The sequence below is a fragment of the Manis pentadactyla genome, chromosome 13, assembly GCF_030020395.1.
Source record: "Manis pentadactyla isolate mManPen7 chromosome 13, mManPen7.hap1, whole genome shotgun sequence".
NCBI lineage: Eukaryota > Metazoa > Chordata > Mammalia > Pholidota > Manidae > Manis > Manis pentadactyla.
The window spans coordinates 106,152,363-106,170,036 of NC_080031.1; the positions used below are offsets into that span (position 1 = coordinate 106,152,363).

Here is a 17,674-nt window from a genome sequence, read left to right on the forward strand (position 1 = left end):
TAATGAATCAGTCTTCTCAAATAGTTCAGGAAATTAAAATAGGTGAAATCTATAAATAGCTAACAGAAAATGCGGAGTGGAATATTACTGGCAACAGGCTGCCTTGGGTTAAGTTATGCTAACCAGCTCCTTCTGTTCCTTTTTATCGTCACTCCGATCCTAACAGGATTTTTTTTTTTTAATTGAAGAAGATTGAAAATCAGTTTTAAAAGGACTTTCAGTGTGGACACACTAGCTACTATCTTGCTTTCTGCAGAGACAGCCAGTCCACCTTAACAATAATTTTATGAGTGTTGATTTGCTACCATCCAAATCAGACTGTCAAGTGTGTGTAGTATGTGCCAGACCAATTAGCACTAGGCAGTTCTGGAAAAGCAGGAAAAATTCCAGGTCACGAAGAGCTATTAGTTCCTACTTGCCAACCACATTTTCATGTTTCCAGGGCCAACAGAATAGGCTGGATGCTTGATTTAATGCTAAACACTTGAATTTATACAGAACCCTGAGGGATTATGATGCCCTTATAGAAATTAATTGCAAATAATGTGCAATTACCAAATATATCACCTCTAAATGAGGCTTTCCTTTTTTGAGGGGAGGTGTAATGCAAATGGCTTTGAGGCACAAAACAGGGTTTAAATTGCCAGGGAAGTCTCTGGTGAAGCTTTTCTGCACTGGGCCTCCCCCTGCGCTGTGCTGGGAGAATCTCAGAGGCAGGTGGCAGCAGATGGGAGAGTTACTAGAACACAGACTGGCTTGCTGGAAACTCCAGGCCCATGCCAGGGGAGGCCAAGGAAACCAAACTGGGCCATAATTCCATCCTGACAAACAGAAGCAGACACCAAGAAACTCAATTTATATGAAAAAGAGAAACAATCCCTAGTGGAACCGGAGTCTCAGAAAGAAATGAGATTCACTGGAAGTTAGACCTCCTGTTCAGAATGCACACAGCTTTAAGCTCCGGGGACCTCTGTGTCACCTACAGTAAAGTGGGCGCCGTAGGCATGGCTCAGATGTTATTTTGGTGGGATTTCACTCCTTTTCGTAGGGTGAGCTATCATTTGGTTCTCGGCTGACCCAGGTTGTCCTTTTCACATGTATGTGAGCAAAGAGCTACTGTTTTTTCCTCCTACCTAGTCCGTGGGAGCACCTGAAATCAGGGGAGACTTCATTTCAATAGCTCAAGGATAAATCCCACTCAAAAAAGGGGGAGTTATGCTCAAAGAGCAACCAATACATTTTGCAGGTCAGCTGAGAAGCGAGGTCGTTTGGAATGTGCAATACCCAGGTTGGGAAGATAAGGCCGTGCCCAGAAACAGCTCTCTTTTCAGGTGCTTTTATGAGTCTGAAGGCAGAATTGTGGATGGTAATGACTTTTTGGCAGTTTTTTAGTTTGCTAGCAAAGCGGCAAGGTTAAGGGCGACACATGAGGATTAAGAAACAGTAGGAGGCCTCCTTTAAAAAGAGAAGAAAATGGGTGTTTTGCATTCACTGCTACTTACCTCCTGCTCTCGTTGAAATATTACAACCCGACCCCCCTTGTCCCCTGTCGCTAGTAATTCTCCTGTGTGGTTGAATTCTACCGTAGAGATAATGTCAGCTGAAAAGGAGAAGACAAAGGCAATTTAAGTAACTGCACACTTATTCTGAAACAATAGATAATAGATAGACTTTTCTGTGCCTTTAAGGGCGTAGGGCTTTGTCTCTGCAGTGGAATTTATAAGGATTGTACGTTCTGTATTTTAAGTGCCACTGGAAATGGCCCTTGGGAAAGTCAATGTCCTAGAGGCTCGCACTGCACTGTGGTCTCGTGGGACTTCTGGAGGGAACAAAAGGAAAAAGCACTTTCAGACCCTTCCATTTTGGGCAACAGAAAATTAATCCATGGCTCAGGGAAACGGCTATTTCTTTACCTACCCGGGGCCCTCTGCGTTCCCCTTTCTTCTACAGCAAGAAACTTCTCCAAACAGGTTTCGGCTGTGACAGTTCAAATTAGGGCCGAGGTCTGTGACCAAGCGAGGCTGGAATGCTTGAAGCACAGACACTGACACGAAGGGACAGAGGCACAGAGAAGTCACTGGCAAGTCTGTGGAAGGGCAAGGTCCCAGCTGCAGATGCTCTAGCCTGACCCGTGCGCCCTCTCTTCCGGTGAACCCAGCACCCTTCTGAAAGAGGACAGCCTTATTCCAAACCCAGAAGCAGGGTGCTGGGACACAGGGTCATGAGGTCAGAGGGGAGAGGGCAATCTGTATTCTGTCTCCCAAAGGAGAAAATACACAGGCACCAGGAACTCAGACCACAGATGATTGCTAAAGGAACGCTCGCTTGCCAAGTCTTTCTTCAAGCCGGTTACCCCCAGAGGAACACGGACAGGTAAATTACCTACGATTGGATTTATTAGACCTACTTTTAGAAAAATGTCAGAGGTTAATTCCTCTGCAATTATTCCCCTGCAGGGCTCCAACAATTGCTACCGAGAGTGCAAATGAGTTAAAAAAAAAAAAATAAGAGAGAGAGGAAGGTGGGGGAATTATGACTATGGGCTTTGACAGAGGAACATTCTGAAGATTACGTCCATGTGCGGAAAGCAAGGGGGAAACAGCGAGGTGGAAAACTTAAGGTAATCACCCCTGAATAATTCAACTCTCAAATCTTACTTTAATATCATCATTTCAGGATTTTCTTTGTATGCCTGATTTGTCCAGGTAAGTAGCGCAAAATTCTCCACTTTGCATGTAACTTTCCTTTTTCATACGTGAAAATGCTTCTAATGGTCATTCTTTGTGCAGAAGTAAAAAGAATAAGCCACAGCCCCAGTCACTTTCATATGAGGCACAATTTAAAAGACCAATTCATGATTCCTGGTGTGGCCTCTTAGATGACTGACTCCAGGGCTAGTGAATTCAAAGCCCTGCAGGGCCCCATGGCGTCGTGGAGTGAAGCAAACCAGGTGAAGTGGGAAGCCTGTGGCCCCTTCTAAGAGAAGAGGCTGTTTGGCTTAGGCTGATTGTGGCAGTGGAATATTCCATGTGTTGTTAGATACTCTGATTTATTTTGTACAAAGCTTGAAATCCAAATTTTTATGCAAAATCTCTTATATTTTATATATTGTCAACTTTTTTTTCAACACGGTGGCCTTAGAAAAACCTTGTCTGTGGGCTAAGTCTGTTCTGTGTCACCTGTTTATGACTTTTGGTCTATAGTCTCCCTTCAGAAAAGGCCATCTCCTTCCTTATTGATAATCTCACCTGGAAATCTGGCCCATTCACGCAGGGAGACTCCTTCAAATGAGCCCTACCTTAAGGAAACACTAAACAAGCTGAGGGCCACTCAGTTCCTGCAGGAAGCTTAGAAGGCTCATTTTCATGCCAAGTGCGCACTGAGGAGTAATAAAGCCCAGCAAGACTGGGAAGCCATCCACCTCCGGTGAATTATTTGACCCCTTGCCTTTGTTAGTTTGTACATCTTCACAAAACACTCTGATGTGCAGAGGAGAAAGAAGCCTCTTCGGTGTTTGCAGTTCGTGGCAGAATGCCCCGGTCGAGAAGACACTCGAGGGCTAGGATACACCTCAGACGTTAGCAACTGCTTCTGGCTTTTCAGTGAGGGGTTGGCAGTGGCGTCATTCATGAAGCTGCCTGCCCCGGGTGGGACCTGGGGCAGACATGGCTGTTTCTCTTCACGTTCAGGCTGAGGAGTGAGTCAGATTCCCAAACTGTTCGGAACACAAACACCCACCAGTGGCGGGAAGCACGGGAGAGGGTAGGGAGACCCTGTGTGTGTGTCTGTGTATGTGTTGGGGGGCTTGGGGGCTAACAGTGCCACGCTTGTGTCTTTAGGACTAAGATTCAACTTCAGAGCCATTTACAGGCTTCCTCTCAGCAGTGGTGTTACCACAGGCTCTGGAATTCCAGGTGGGCTTCAGGACCCAGGTGTTGAGGATGAGAAGAAGGGCCTTTCCTTTTGGGGAACTTGGGGAACTGAAGGCAGAGTTAGGTGGTTTTTTCCAAGGTCAGCCTCTGGCTCAGTTTCCAAGAAAATGTCACTCCGAGGGTGACAGAACTCAGTCCCCCTACCCCACCCAGGGATGACGGGCACCTGTGTGTTCTGTGCAGACTCCCCGTGAGAACGTCCTCGCCCTCCCTTTAAGATCCACACCGGCCAAGACAAGGCAGAATTCTAGCTCACATCTAAGCCATGGCATCCAAGCTAGTATTGTTAGAACTCTGCATTCTGGGATATCAGGCACAGTCCCAGATAATAAAAAGTCCCCTTTGTTTTCCAAGTGTTATCGTTACCTGGGCTCTATCCTCCTTAAGAACTTTGTAAGACAAAGAGTGGTTGGCATGGCAGGATTTTGAAATTCCTTAGTTCTCTTGCCAAGTCCTTACCTTTATCTTTATCCTGCCAGTTGCTGGCCTGTATATTAGGTTGTTGATGTTCAGCTATTGTCTACCTCTCTCCAGGGCACATGTAACCGCAGCTCGAGGTAATACCTGTTTTGAACTTTCTTGTTTCCTGACTCATTTATCACCGCTAAACCAGCAGGTGTGACCAGAATACTCTACTGCCCCATCGATCTCTGCATATCTTCATCAATGACTGTTTAATAATTGATGCAAAACTCATGAATCACCCCACATTCCCATTTCAAGATACTGAAACTTCTGATACAAATGCTCTTTGTGTTTGTAACATACTTTCGGTAGAGCAGTTTAAATTAGAAAACACACGCTGCTCAAGACAAAACAACTTTTGTTGAGTAATGAAAGAGGAGACGGCAGTAACAATAAACTAGTAAACTTGAGACGGTAACTTCATCTGAAATCAAAGTCACCAGAAATCAATTCACCAAGTTCAACATGACTTTCACCTTCAGTAAGCATACGTCAACGCATTTCATTAAATGCCTAGCTGAATCACACTGCTACACACAAAGCTGTAAACCTGTGCATTTCCCTTTAGACATGTGGATAAAAGTGCACTTTTTTTATGACTAAAAACAAAAACCAGAAGCTACGAACTGACCTGATTTTTTAAGGAAACCCCGGGAGGTATGGGGCTTGCCCCGATCCACATTTATTTGTGCTGACTTCATTTCCACAAAATGGTAGCCTGATAACCCCATTTCTAGTTCAAGAGCCATTGCTAAAACTGACTTTTTCTTCTTCAAAATCAACCTCAGCACCCTACAAAGGTTCCAGACTAGTAATTTCATACATAAAGTCTCATGCACCTGAATAATAGAAATTGGCTTGGTGATTATATTCCTGAGATTGTGAGGCCCCAGTCACGTGCTCGTCTGCACGGTCCTGTGCTAGGCTGGAGGCGACATGGCACAGGAACGTGGGCTGAGTACAATACACATGAGCAGGGTGACCGCTGCAATCAAACGATGGCTGTGTTTACACCGAGAGTGGGTCTAAGCCACTGCCCTCCGATGGACAATGGCTTCTGGAACAGGTCACTAGCACTGGCCTCTCAGCATCAGTTATAGGGGGTGAAATGAGACAGTAATGTAATTTAGCTTTTGGAACCCAGGAAATGTTTTATGTTTCATCTAGGAAACATTTGGGAGATGACACTATAAAGTCATTGACCCTACTTGTGTCTGCGGACCAGCTCTGCCCACCCACTCTGGGCTTTCTTCCTTATGCTTAGGGTGGCTGCTGGCAGAGTTTTGTTTCTTCCGCTAGGGTGAGGGTATCAGCAAGGATGGAAAATAGGTTTCCTAGGGGATGACGATGGAGAAATGGTGGTTGTGGCTGAAGTTCGTGTTGAGAAGGATTTGGGAGGCCCCTTCTGGGCTGCAGCGCCATGGTTGACTGGCAGCGGGTCCCACAGTTCTGGAGACAGCACACCATCCCTTGTCATTGCCGAGGAGGGGCTCCTAGCTAGACTGGCGAGGACTTTGTGGATCATTAAACAAACGGGATGCATAGGCTTCCCATGGGAATTAAAATGACTCCTTTATCTGCATAAAACTGTGGACTGTTTCTTGAGTTCTGGTTCACATTCTGGAGTCAGCATCAGTTTTCTCAGATAAAGTTTTCTCTGGTAAGTTTGGACAACGGAAACAGTGCATTGGCATGTATTTTCCACCAAAATAGGGCGGGGGAAGGAAGTTGGGTAATGACCAAACAGATATGCCTACTACTGGAATTTTGCCAAAATGGCCTTGTTGTTGAAAAGAGGTTAATATAGTGTAAAATTTTAAAAAGATTCAGGCAATAAAACAGCAGGTGTCAGATCATTGCAATTTTGTTAAAGTGTTTTCATTTTAAAATGTATCTTTTTAACTGGTAAAGCCATATACACTTGTTAAAATTTCCATTAATACCAAGTTGATGCTTAAAGTATAAAACGACTCTCTCATGACCTGACTCCCAAATGCAATGGTTAACTCCTAGAAATATACACACATAAATATTCATAGGACAAAGTCGGTCGGGGAGGGTTCAAAATGATATTGTTTTTTAGTGTAGGATGCGGATGGTTTAATTAATTTTCTTAGTCTTTTTCAAACTTTTCAGTATTTCTAATTTTTTTTACCATGACCATAAATACATGAATGATTTTTCACTTATAAAAATTGTTTAAATGGTTTTCAAACTGAGTAAAAGATCTTGGTGTTTATCTCAGTGACTTTCTAGACTTCTAAAAAACTTATATAATTCCCATGTAGTCAAATTCACTTTTTGTGGCATATGGTTTTAGGGTTTGGATAAAGGCATATAGATGCATATTTACCACTACTCATGATATATAACAGTTTTATCACCCTCAAAAAGTTCCTTCATATTGCTGCTTGTGGTGACCACTTTTTTAAAAAGGAATAAACTATGGGAATAAAATGAGCTAACAGGTGTGTATGAGCTTCTGAAAGTTAAAAATGCTGTGCAAACACAGAGGCTAAACATGAGTGGCTTCTATAGATATGGCTCAATTCAATCTGGAGATGATCATTTTCTCACCACTCAAGAGTCAATGATTTTATTGCTTAATCTTACTGTGCTGATATTACCACTGTAATATCAGAACTCTGTTTTTAGACTGGTGGGAAACCCAATTCATCAATGTGCCTTTGTCAAATTGCATCACAGACTAGTTTTACCAAAGGTCCTTTTTTCTTTAAATGGAACTATGTTTGAGCCCTTGGTTCAGTAGCATTAACTTCTTAACCAGACACTATTTCTCATATTTGTTTAGCTTGGTCCTTTAGTAAATATAAAGTTCTGAGTAGTGATGCCAAGTGGATGTAATCTCACTTGCTAATTTTGATCTACTGGCAGGAGCTGCCTATTGAGAAGGATTCTGAGGTCATAGCTGGGCTTGGAGAGAGAGTGTGGTGATCGATTAGTCATGTCTGTCACGGGCATGGAGAAAGGCAGCCCACACGCCACCTGCTTGCTATCCTGACCGACTGATATAATAAACACCTTCTGTCTGATCCAGACTTGATTCCTCTGACACCCAGCCAGTGTCTGCTATTTAGATACTGACTCCTTTTCCTTTCATTTGAATATAACGAATCCTGTGCATGCTGGTTTTAACTTCAGTCTGGTGCTGGTATTCCTCTTACATGAAAGAACGCAGGGAGAAGGGTCCAACAATTCCAATTCCCAAGAACTTTCAGTCGCTGCTTCCTACCTAACCACAAGCACTGTGCTGGATGTCGGGCACTGCGTAACCATCTGTCTGTCCATGCAGACTAAGCTCATTAAGGGCAGGTAATGTCTTGACAGATACTCTTGGTTGGCTACTCCTGCCCAGCACCTTTCTTCCTTGCCTGCCTCTCACAGTGGCAGCTAAAAAATCCAGATACTTGTTTCCCAGACTCCACTGTAGCCAGGGGTGGCCATGTGACCCAAATCCGGCCAATGAAACACACAGAAAAGTCTGCTGGGAGGCAGGGAGGCAGAGATGCTGGGAAAGATTTTTCTTCCCTGAAAGAAAAGAAGGAAAACAATGGAGGCCTTCTGGCTGCATTGTCATAGTCCTTGCATACTACTGCCTTTTTACACAGCTATAGTAGCTGTGATATGTGGAGCTGTGGCAGCCATCCTGTGTCCATGAGGTGGTGAGCCTAAGGCTGAGACAAGAGGCTGAGTATCACAGATGGAAGAAATGGACAATGTCTTGGGTGATACGCTGAACTGTAAAAACCTACCTTAGGGACAGCCTATGTCTCGACTTGTTAAACAATAGATACCCGGTGATTTAAGCCACTGCTAGATAGATATTCTGTTATTTGCACCTGAATGCATACTAATAGGTGTGTCTTTCTATCTTTGTTTTCCTCATAGCACTTGGCATTGAGCCCGATTATTAATGCATGCTGAGTTGGACAAAATGGCCCCTTCTCCTGCAACTTCAGTGCACAAATGCTCACACCCACATTTTCATTTCACTTTATGACACGACCAATTTTCCTTTGCACTTGCTTAGTTTGTAATATGGAGGCGGTTTGTTTTCCCCCTTCCCCTGTGTGGCAATGGTACATTACTTTTTGACCATTCAAACATGAAAGCAGCTTACTGGGATACAATGCCCTCCCACCCAATTTATCATGGTGTCCGTCATACAATTACGACTTCAAAGGGACCTCAGGAGCCAAGTTCTCGCTGCTCAGTGTGGGGAGCCCACCGTGCCTGGTGAACTGCAGAAAACCAGATGGTAGGAAGCAGGTGAGTAATGAGCACCATGCTGGTCCCATTAAAACACACACACTCTCCCCATGCTGACCAGATCCACAGCACCGACCAGGTCTGAGACAACCCGACTGGGCGTGTGATGGACGGCCAGTTCTTGCAACACACACGCTGAGAATAGAGAATTTTCCTGCAGTTGGAAAAAAACTTGCCTAAAGGGCAAAGGAGTTTTAAAAACTGTTAAGTCCTCTGAGTACAGAAAAATCCAGCGGGAAATTGGTAGCAGTCCAGACTTGCCTACAAGCTGGTGTGGTTCACAGTAGAATCTGCTGTCAAGGTGGGCACCATCTGCCACCCACTCTTTCAGAAAGCAGAGGGGTAATTGACTGCACAGGCAATGCAAACTGCCTACCATGCAGATCTTTTAGCCACACAACACGGGGCGTCTGGCTCTGATTCCGAAGTCAGTGGGATTCCAGGTCCAAAATGAGAAAGCTCATCGCAGGGGAACAGGAGCCCTTGGGCGGGCATGGTGCACCCAGACGCACTTAACCTGGAGTCAGTCTGGCACGACCTCGGTCAAAAACTTTGCTGGGCCAGATGCTCTGAAGCCAGAAAGACGTGACACCTGCCTTGTGAGAGCTTTGACTCCCCGTGTTTGTGGGCTGGCCCTCATATCACCTCTGCAGGGAAGACTAGCCTGGCTTCTCCTGAAGCCCAGACAGCTCCCTTTATTTGCAGCCTTATTGCTCCCCATAAGTTACCATCACGTACCCTTAGCACGTATGACAGTGGTGACAGAACCATTTGAAATGCCTTTCTCTGCCTCTAAATTGTAAACTCCGTACAAAACTTGTTCATCATTGAACCCTCAGTGCCTGGCTTTGTGTCTTAATGTACAAGCTGAGAGGAGATGACAGGACAGAGGCTCAGGCCATGGTGCGGGCGGTGAGGGTGGAGGGAAGAGGTGGTCAGGTCCTGGAGACATGCTGGGGGTCAGCGTGAGGCTGGGCTGAAGGGTGGGTCACGGGTCTGTGGGAGGTCTCAGGGGTGGTCCAAGGTGTCTGCCCCCCGGGACTGGCATGCTGGAGTTGCCATCACTGAGTTTGGAAGTTTGTGCGGGAAGCAGGCATTTGGGGGGAAGACCAGATACAGTGTAAGGAAGTTAAAGTGTGAGAGGTAAGTCAGGATGTTGAGTAGGAGTTCAGGAGTGGGGTCCGGAGTTGGGGACATAAATGTGGGTGCTATTAGCTTTTCAGGTGATATTTAAGCCATGAAACTGGGCAGGATCTCAGGGAATGAGTGGATTGAAAGGGCAGAGAGGACCAAGAACTGAATCTTGGGGCGCTCGGAGGAAGAAGCATCAGGAGCAGGATGGGGAAGGAGCAGCCAGTGAGCTAGGAGGAAATCACTAAGCTTAGCGTCCCAGGTGCCCCGCGAAATGCAAAGGCGGTGGTCGGTCATGCCGAGCCTGCTGCTAGGGGGGGAGCAGGCAGCAGCCGACCTCTGGACTTGAATCGTGGAGGGAGGTGACTGCTGATAGGACTAAAAGTGAGCTGGGCACCACAGTGTGATCTGCTCAGTACCACTGCCCTGACTTACAAGTCACTGCTGATAGACAAGAACAGTTCCTGTGGGCGAGTGGGGGTGAAACTGGCATGGACGTCAGAGCGAATGCGAGGGCAAGGAATTGGAGAGCGTCTGTGGACAATTCCCTCAAAGAGTTTTGCCGAAAAGAGTACAAAGAAATGAGCTGAAAGATGAAGGGAGTCGAGGCGAGAGGACGTTTAATAATCTCCCAGAAACAGCAGCATGCGTGTGGCACATGCTGAGGAGAAGGTGTCACCAGCCGGGGGACAATGAACGGGGGAGGAAGAGGGCGGAACTGCTGAATGAACGAATAAGTGGAGGCACGAATAGAAAACCGGTAACCAGGGCTGGTTATAGAGCCACTAACAGCCAAAATAAAATCTGTTCCAGTTCAATTCCTACCCACAGCCAAAAGGTGAACAGCAAGAAAAATGCTATTGACATCATATCTTCATGCAAAGTTTAGCAGGATTCCCAAAACATTCAGGACTCTCAGAGTTTCTCCCACAAATCAGGAGATGCAGGCGATTGTTATGGATGAAAGACCACCTCTCGGTTTTCTGTGAGTTTCGTCCTCCCTTCCCTCCTTTTTTCCTTTCTCTCCTCGTTTCCCTCTTTCCCCCTTTCCATCCTTCCCGTCTTTAGCTTTTGGAAGCTGAGAGCAGAAGGGACGGTAGCCCTTCGGCTACACAGCTCAAGGTCCTTGACCGCCTGTGTGTCTTCCCCGGGGAAGGCTGTGCACCTGTATGCATGGAAAAATGAGGCGCGGTCCGCTGCAAGATCACTTCCATGGGTGGCCTGGCCTCCTTATGGCCTCTCTGAGGTAGCTTTCACCATTATTCCTAATATCTTATAGAAAGAAATGTGTGTCAGAGTGGGGCAAAAAACAAACCCTACCCTTTCATCTTGCCCTGTGGGAGATTTATAGACGCTTTGCAAGTGGCCAGGGCCAGGTGATGGTGCTGGGAACCTTCCAAGTGATTTGCAGACCCCTCTTCCAGGAAGTCAGTCTTTAATGGAAAACTCTCAGTGCACATTCCCTGGTTACAGTTTGACTGCAGGGGGGACAGACGCACTGAAGTTAAAGAGCTGTGAGCCTGGCCTCAAAATACTTCAGTCTCAGGAAAACACCAGTATGGCTGGTTTTTCATGGAACTGTTACTGTCTGAGTTGACCTGCTGCATGCCAGGCATAGCATACTAGGCCCTTGACATATACTCCCTTCCCAAACCTGTATTATCACCCTCACTTCCTGAACACCTACTTTGGCCAGGATCTGTGCTTCATATTTTATATTATGACATTTAATTGTCACTGGAATGCCATGATTTCAATATCTTCCTCCATTTTTCAGACGGGGAAGTGGTGGCTTGGGGAGGTTAAAGGACCTGCCCACGTCTGGAAAGCTCATCGGTAGAGCTGGGACCGACTCTTGTTGGGAAGCCCATGTTCTCACGCTGCCTCCTGTGACCCGCTTTCCCCCTCCCACCTCCTAGTCTGCCCCATCCCCACCTGCTCTCTTTTGCCTGCCATTCCTTTGTTTTTCTCATCCTTTCTGAACCTTTTCACTCATTTCATGACCGTGCACAGGTTTCATTTCTCAGCATGGTGGAGTGGATGTGCTGGGCTCCCCCTTATCCCTCCCCCCGATTCCTGTGCAGCACAGTCTCAGTCTTTGGACCCCCTAAGCACGTATGGTCTTTCCTGGCCAGCTTCCGTGCCGCCTCATTTCCCTGCAGCGTTCTCCCCATTGCTGTGGCTGCTGGCACCGTATTCCCCAGGGCAGTGAGCCCCTGGAGAACCAGACTTACTCTTTCAGTTTGGGGATCCAGTCGAGGGACTGGTACCTGGGACATGTGCACAAAATACCTGTTGAGTGGCTTAAAAACAATACATGAACCTTCAAGGCCAACTCAAATGCCACCTACTTCATGCAGCTTTCCGTGAGCTCCCTGACTGGACGGGATCCCTTCCTCCCCCCAGCTCCGGAAGCTGCACCTCTCACATGCTGCTATGTACCCATTTCCACTTACGCAGCCAAGCTCCGCGTGGCCCTCACGTGGCTCTGTGCTCTCTCGGCGTGCTTGCTCTCCTTTCCCCACTGAAATGTATTTCATGCAGGGCAGAGTTCCTATTTTGTTCATCTTGGAATCTCCCAATAAATGTCTCAACCTGGAATTAATTCTTAGAACTTATCCTCTTTCACCTCCGTTTATTCCCAGCTGAAAACTAGTCTCTTTCAGAAACCAAGGAAGGATAGTTTTCATTTAAAACTTCATCTTTTCATCAGGCATGACTCTTTCATGCTGGACTACGGTACAGGTGTGGATAGAACGCTTGAAGATGCCACGTGGGACTGTATGCGTTGTCTCCTTAACGAGACGAGAAGTTCCCTGGAGACAGACTCATATTTATTTCTTTAACAGACGGCTTTCTCAGGATATAGGACCTCGGGCGCAGATCACGTAAGTGGCCCACACCGGGAGATTTAGGATTCTCATGAGGACAACTGATCGTGGGCCTGTGAAATGCATATTGCAGCTGTCCCCTAAAGTTAAAGTCATACATACTCCATTTTTGCCCACAGCTCACTATTATTGTTTTTTTAAATAGCCTGGGACATCTCTGAAATAAAAGCAGCACTAGGGAAACCAAGTACCCAGTCCATGCTCAGAGCACCACCTCCGAGAACAGCAGATGGGAGTGGAAACAGGATGATACTCCCATGTCTCCAAGGACCTCACCTCTGGGGACATCTCAAGTACTGATTCCAACAACTGAAGTTATTGCAGTTGGCGAGTATGGAAAAGCTAAGGGCAGGAAAAAGCCAGTAAGTATTAACTAACAGTAGAATTCCTTTCTCTCCCCCACACACTGTAGCAGGCCCTTTGCTTTGATTGTGATGCATTTGATTATTTCCAGTCAAGTCCATGGGAGGAAATTACATGTCTATATTTTATCAGACAAAAGAAGGAATAAAACCATTAAACACCAAATGTATAGGCAACACCGGCTATGATCTCAAATACACCGCCTGCTTTTTCAAGTGAAATTAAATTAACAGCGAAATGTACCAGAAGCCATTCTGAGGAAGCCTTAGGATAGCACCGCCTTTGGGTGATTCATCACCAAGGAACAGCGAAGTGGCCCAGGCCTGCCTCTCAAACCCCAGTCTTGAATCGTTTCCTCCACCCACTATCTCCCTAAATTCTAGCCCCACCAGTTTGCTTTCATGGTCTTATAAATGCCATGCTTTTTCCCACTCTGGGGTCTGCAAACATGCTGCTCTCTCTCTCTCTGCCTAGAGTATTCTCTGCCTGCTGCACCCTTTTCCTGGGTGAACCTGTTAATTTCTAAAATTTCAGCTTCAACCACACTTCCTGAGAGAGGCCTTTTCTGACAGCCCATCTTAAAGTCACTCCACTTTGCTCTTAATAGTACCCTCTTCTTTCCCTTTAAAGCATCTTTTAGAATTCATTATTATGTTTCTTTGGGGGGGGGTTATTATTAATATCTGTCTCACCCATAAGACTATGAAATTCACCAGGGCAGGGATCACAGCTGATTTCTTTACCTTGGGACTCATGGCCTGTAGCCCGACGTTTGCCACACAATCAATGTTCAATGAAAGTTTAGTTTTCTAGCTCCTCCTAGTTATTACCTGATCACCTGGGCTCATATCCTCTTTCTGATATTGTTCTTACACCACATACACATTTGGTTTTCAAACTGGGTAAAACAGATCTATACGATTACAGAAATTTAAAAACCAATGAAATCTGCCTTATTCTCCCTAAATTTGCTTTTGCTTTATTCTCCTTCTTCTTGGCTTATCCCACACATGAAAACACATGCATTGTAAAATGTATACACATCCTTCTGATTCCTACATTCTAGCCCTTGTCTAAACCAGTCTCCACCTTTTCAATTTTTCAGGAAGAAAGGCGATAGAATGCCAGAGACTGGGTGGGAAGGTCTTTATATGCCAATAAGTCTGACCTAGTGAATTATTTCTGTCAAACACACAGTTTGAATTGGTTTGCCCGATCGCTGAGAAGGCACTTCTGGATCAGACAGTTCATTAGCGGCTGAGCTAGCTTTCCTGAGCCTGTCGGTCTTTACTCTGCATGCCTGGAATTAGCCAAGTGTCACTCACTGAGTGACAGGTGCCACTGAGTCAGACAGAATAACAGCTGAAGCAGCAGCCACCCAGAGCCACCAGCCACACCCTTAGGCCCAGGATTCCCCAAGTGTACACAGCTGAAGATGAGATTTGGTGTCCATGTGAAACTGTTTTCAGAGTACCTTCTATGTGGTCAATCGAGGGCACCGTTTTGAGAAAAATTGTAGGAGGTAGTCAGGAGCAGTCTCCCACTGGCAGTTAAAGTCCCAGCTTCCCCATTTATTAGCTGACTAACATTGGGTATATTTCTTCACGTCTTTCTCTCATCAGTTACCTATGTGTAAAAAGGGGATGACATTATCCCGAAGATTACATGAGTAAATCTATGCAAAGCACTTAGAATGATGCCTGACCCACATAAACACGAAGTTAAGTGTTAGAATAGCACTTTACCCAGAAGTGACAGGGTGAGTGGTCAACAACATTGCTTTAGCTATCACAGAGATGCCATTCAGTTCTGCCATCTGTAACCGATGTATCTTTGGACAAGTTACTTGCCTTCTCTGAACCTCAGTTTCCTTGTCTGTAAAGTAATAAAATTGGTACCTCTTTGGAGGGGGCATTATGAGGATTAAATGAGACAAAGAAGGTAAGGAGCTTAGCATGAGGCCTTGCCCGTTGCGGGCACTCAGTAAAGAGGACAATCTGTCGGTTGTTCCCCAAACAGGTCACTCCTCTGAAACCCAGGAAAGGCGGAGCAAAGCTCCGCAGATCCATGTTACAGGACTGAATAGCCCAGAGCATACCAACTGCAGCAGGTGGTCATATCTGACCTGCAGAGTTGTATTTGGTGTTGCAGTGTGAGCCCACACACAGTTTTCCAACTTCTTGAATGAGTTGCCAACATTTAAAAATTGTGAAGTTTCATATAAAAAAAATCCAGATTTTCAGTTTTTTTAGAAGAATTAAAAGATTGGCACCACTGGGCTGCCATTCCATGTGGTCGCGCCTGACTTGGGCTGGGAAGTGGCCGCCCCCATGAGAACGGCACAAAGTCTTGATTTCACCTCATCTCCTACCGCTCCTTAGGATGCCCCCAATCTTGAGGCCAAATGCCAGCCCCACGTATTCTCCTGAGGCTCTCTTCTCCTCTGCTTTCATCTTTGATGTTGCAAAGCCTCTGTAGGCATCTGAGTCAGCTGCTGGTCTCAACTGTGCACTGGCATCCTCTGCAAACTGGTACCTCTATAGGGCTGCATGTGAGGAAGCAAGCCCTTTACCCTCAGGCTCAGGCCATTTGCACTGGCAATGTGTCAGGCCCACAGCCACAGGCTGGCCTCTCCACCGAGTTGAGCATGACCTTGGAGGACAGCCTCCCACTCACAAGTCGACCCCCCAAATTCATGGCTTACTAACCCTGTGTCTTCTCCAGTTCCATTTAGGGTGAGGATAGAGGAAATGGGGCAAAGAACAGGGGTGCCATACAATAATGCATTAGAGCCAACTTCTCTAACATAAATCCTACGGGTTATCAGTCTCTCCAGATTCTGTTCCTTGGGTGGAGGAAGCCAAAACAACTTCTGGGAAACAACTCAAACATTATCTCCCCTATTAGGGACTCATTTGGGCAAAGTGAACAGAAATCCTGTAGGAAGTTCATCCACAGTTCATTCATTTGACAGCTATGCATGGAGGACCTGCTATGCACCAGACTCTGTTCTAGGTGTCGGGGATTCAGCCTCAACAGGCAAGAACCCTGAACTTGGGTAACTTCTTCTAGCGTGAGGTAAAAAGAAGGATGCTTCACTCTGTTTCTGAATTTATCTGACTATATAATGCTACTAGGAAATTCTGCTTTATGCATAGTACCCAGCTCCTTACAAAACCCTATCCCCAGAGGCCCTTCAAGAAAAGGGAATGGTGGAGATTTTTTCCCTCCTATTAATACATAACAAAATAAGACCACTTGAAAACCCTTCTTCGTCAGAGAAATACAAAATTTATTCCTTGAAAAATCAATGATCCCACTAGGGAAGCCTTACTTGGGGAGAACTACAGCCTCACCCGGGGCCTCAGATTCGGCAAAGGTTTTCTGAGACCATCGTGTGAAGGGTTCACTTGACTTTCACCTCCAAAGTGGGGTGTGTTTCTCTGCGTCTAATATGATCCAGTTGGAAATGCATTTGTTTTTCACTGTTTAATCTTCTGCATCACCCACTGTTGATTAGATTTAATTAATTTATGTTTCTGATGCATTTAGAAACTCACAGCGCTGTAGCAGGAAAATTTTCAGACAGCATCTGGTCACCAAATGGATTGATTACCTTGTCTGCAAAAGTCTTTCAAACATCTGGGGCCCGATTTTGTGCAACACTGAGAAGCTCCTTCTGAGGTAAGATGCGCCCGTCAGGGGGAGAGAGAGCGTGGTAGGAATAAGTAGGGTTTGTTGGGGTTTGCAGATCTGAATCCTGGCCCTTCCCCAACAGGAACCTGCATTTTGCTGCTCATTGGCACAGTTTCAGTGGCACTGAATAGACCGATCTGAATCTATTCTGTTCATAATCGGAATCCACCAGGCCCGAGACCAGGCTGCTACCCTGTGAACTTCGCTGACACTTCCTTCTGCGTGGAAGCTCCCCCTGATCATTAAGATGAAACACTTATAGGAAACATTTAGAAGCACTTTGCTCTCACTTGTTCAGCAAACATTATCGGGGGCCCACTGTGTGCCTGGCATGGAGCCACATGCACCTCCTCATTAGCTGCTCTTGGCAACCACTCTACAAGGCAAACACTGGTGTTCCATTCTCACGGATACGACTGAGCACTCTACAAAAATCACAGGAATTATTCATGTCAACAGGAGCACTACTAACTAACAAAGGATATAAACACACACACCAGACTCAATACTTAGCACCCTACATGGGCCAACTCATTTAACCCTCATGGTAAAACCCCAAGGCATGTGTTCCGTCCTATCATCACTCCCACGACACAGATGCGAATACTGAGGCGCTGGGAGCTCGGGCAACCTGCCTGGAGTAACCCACCTAACCTTCGGCAGAACCTCCCGACACAGGGAGTAGGCCTGGAGAGCCTCTGCCCTAACCACCCTGCTTTACTACCTCTGGAAGGCTGGCTGTGTGTCTGGCAGCCTCCTACTGGATTTGCTGCACTGCATCTTAGTCATTCACACCTTATTTAGTAGGTCCTGTTATTCCCAGACAAGGAAGCTGAAGTCCAGGAACATTGACTTACTGAGGTCACAAGGAGGCTTAGCAACAGAGACAAGGCTTGACTCAGGGGT

At 46.1% G+C, this 17,674-nt stretch overlaps 1 protein-coding gene across 3 annotated transcripts in view; it reads right to left on the reverse strand.

The window, feature by feature from the left end:
* Positions 1-17,674, reverse strand: part of PPP2R2B (protein phosphatase 2 regulatory subunit Bbeta) — a 401,044-nt gene that overhangs the window by 91,527 nt on the left and 291,843 nt on the right. For all 3 annotated transcript variants that reach the window (XM_036894677.2, XM_036894686.2, XM_036894693.2), the window contains one exon: positions 1,503-1,600. In XM_036894677.2, coding sequence (XP_036750572.2) covers positions 1,503-1,600 — 98 coding nt within the window. The remainder of the gene's footprint in view (positions 1-1,502; positions 1,601-17,674) is intronic.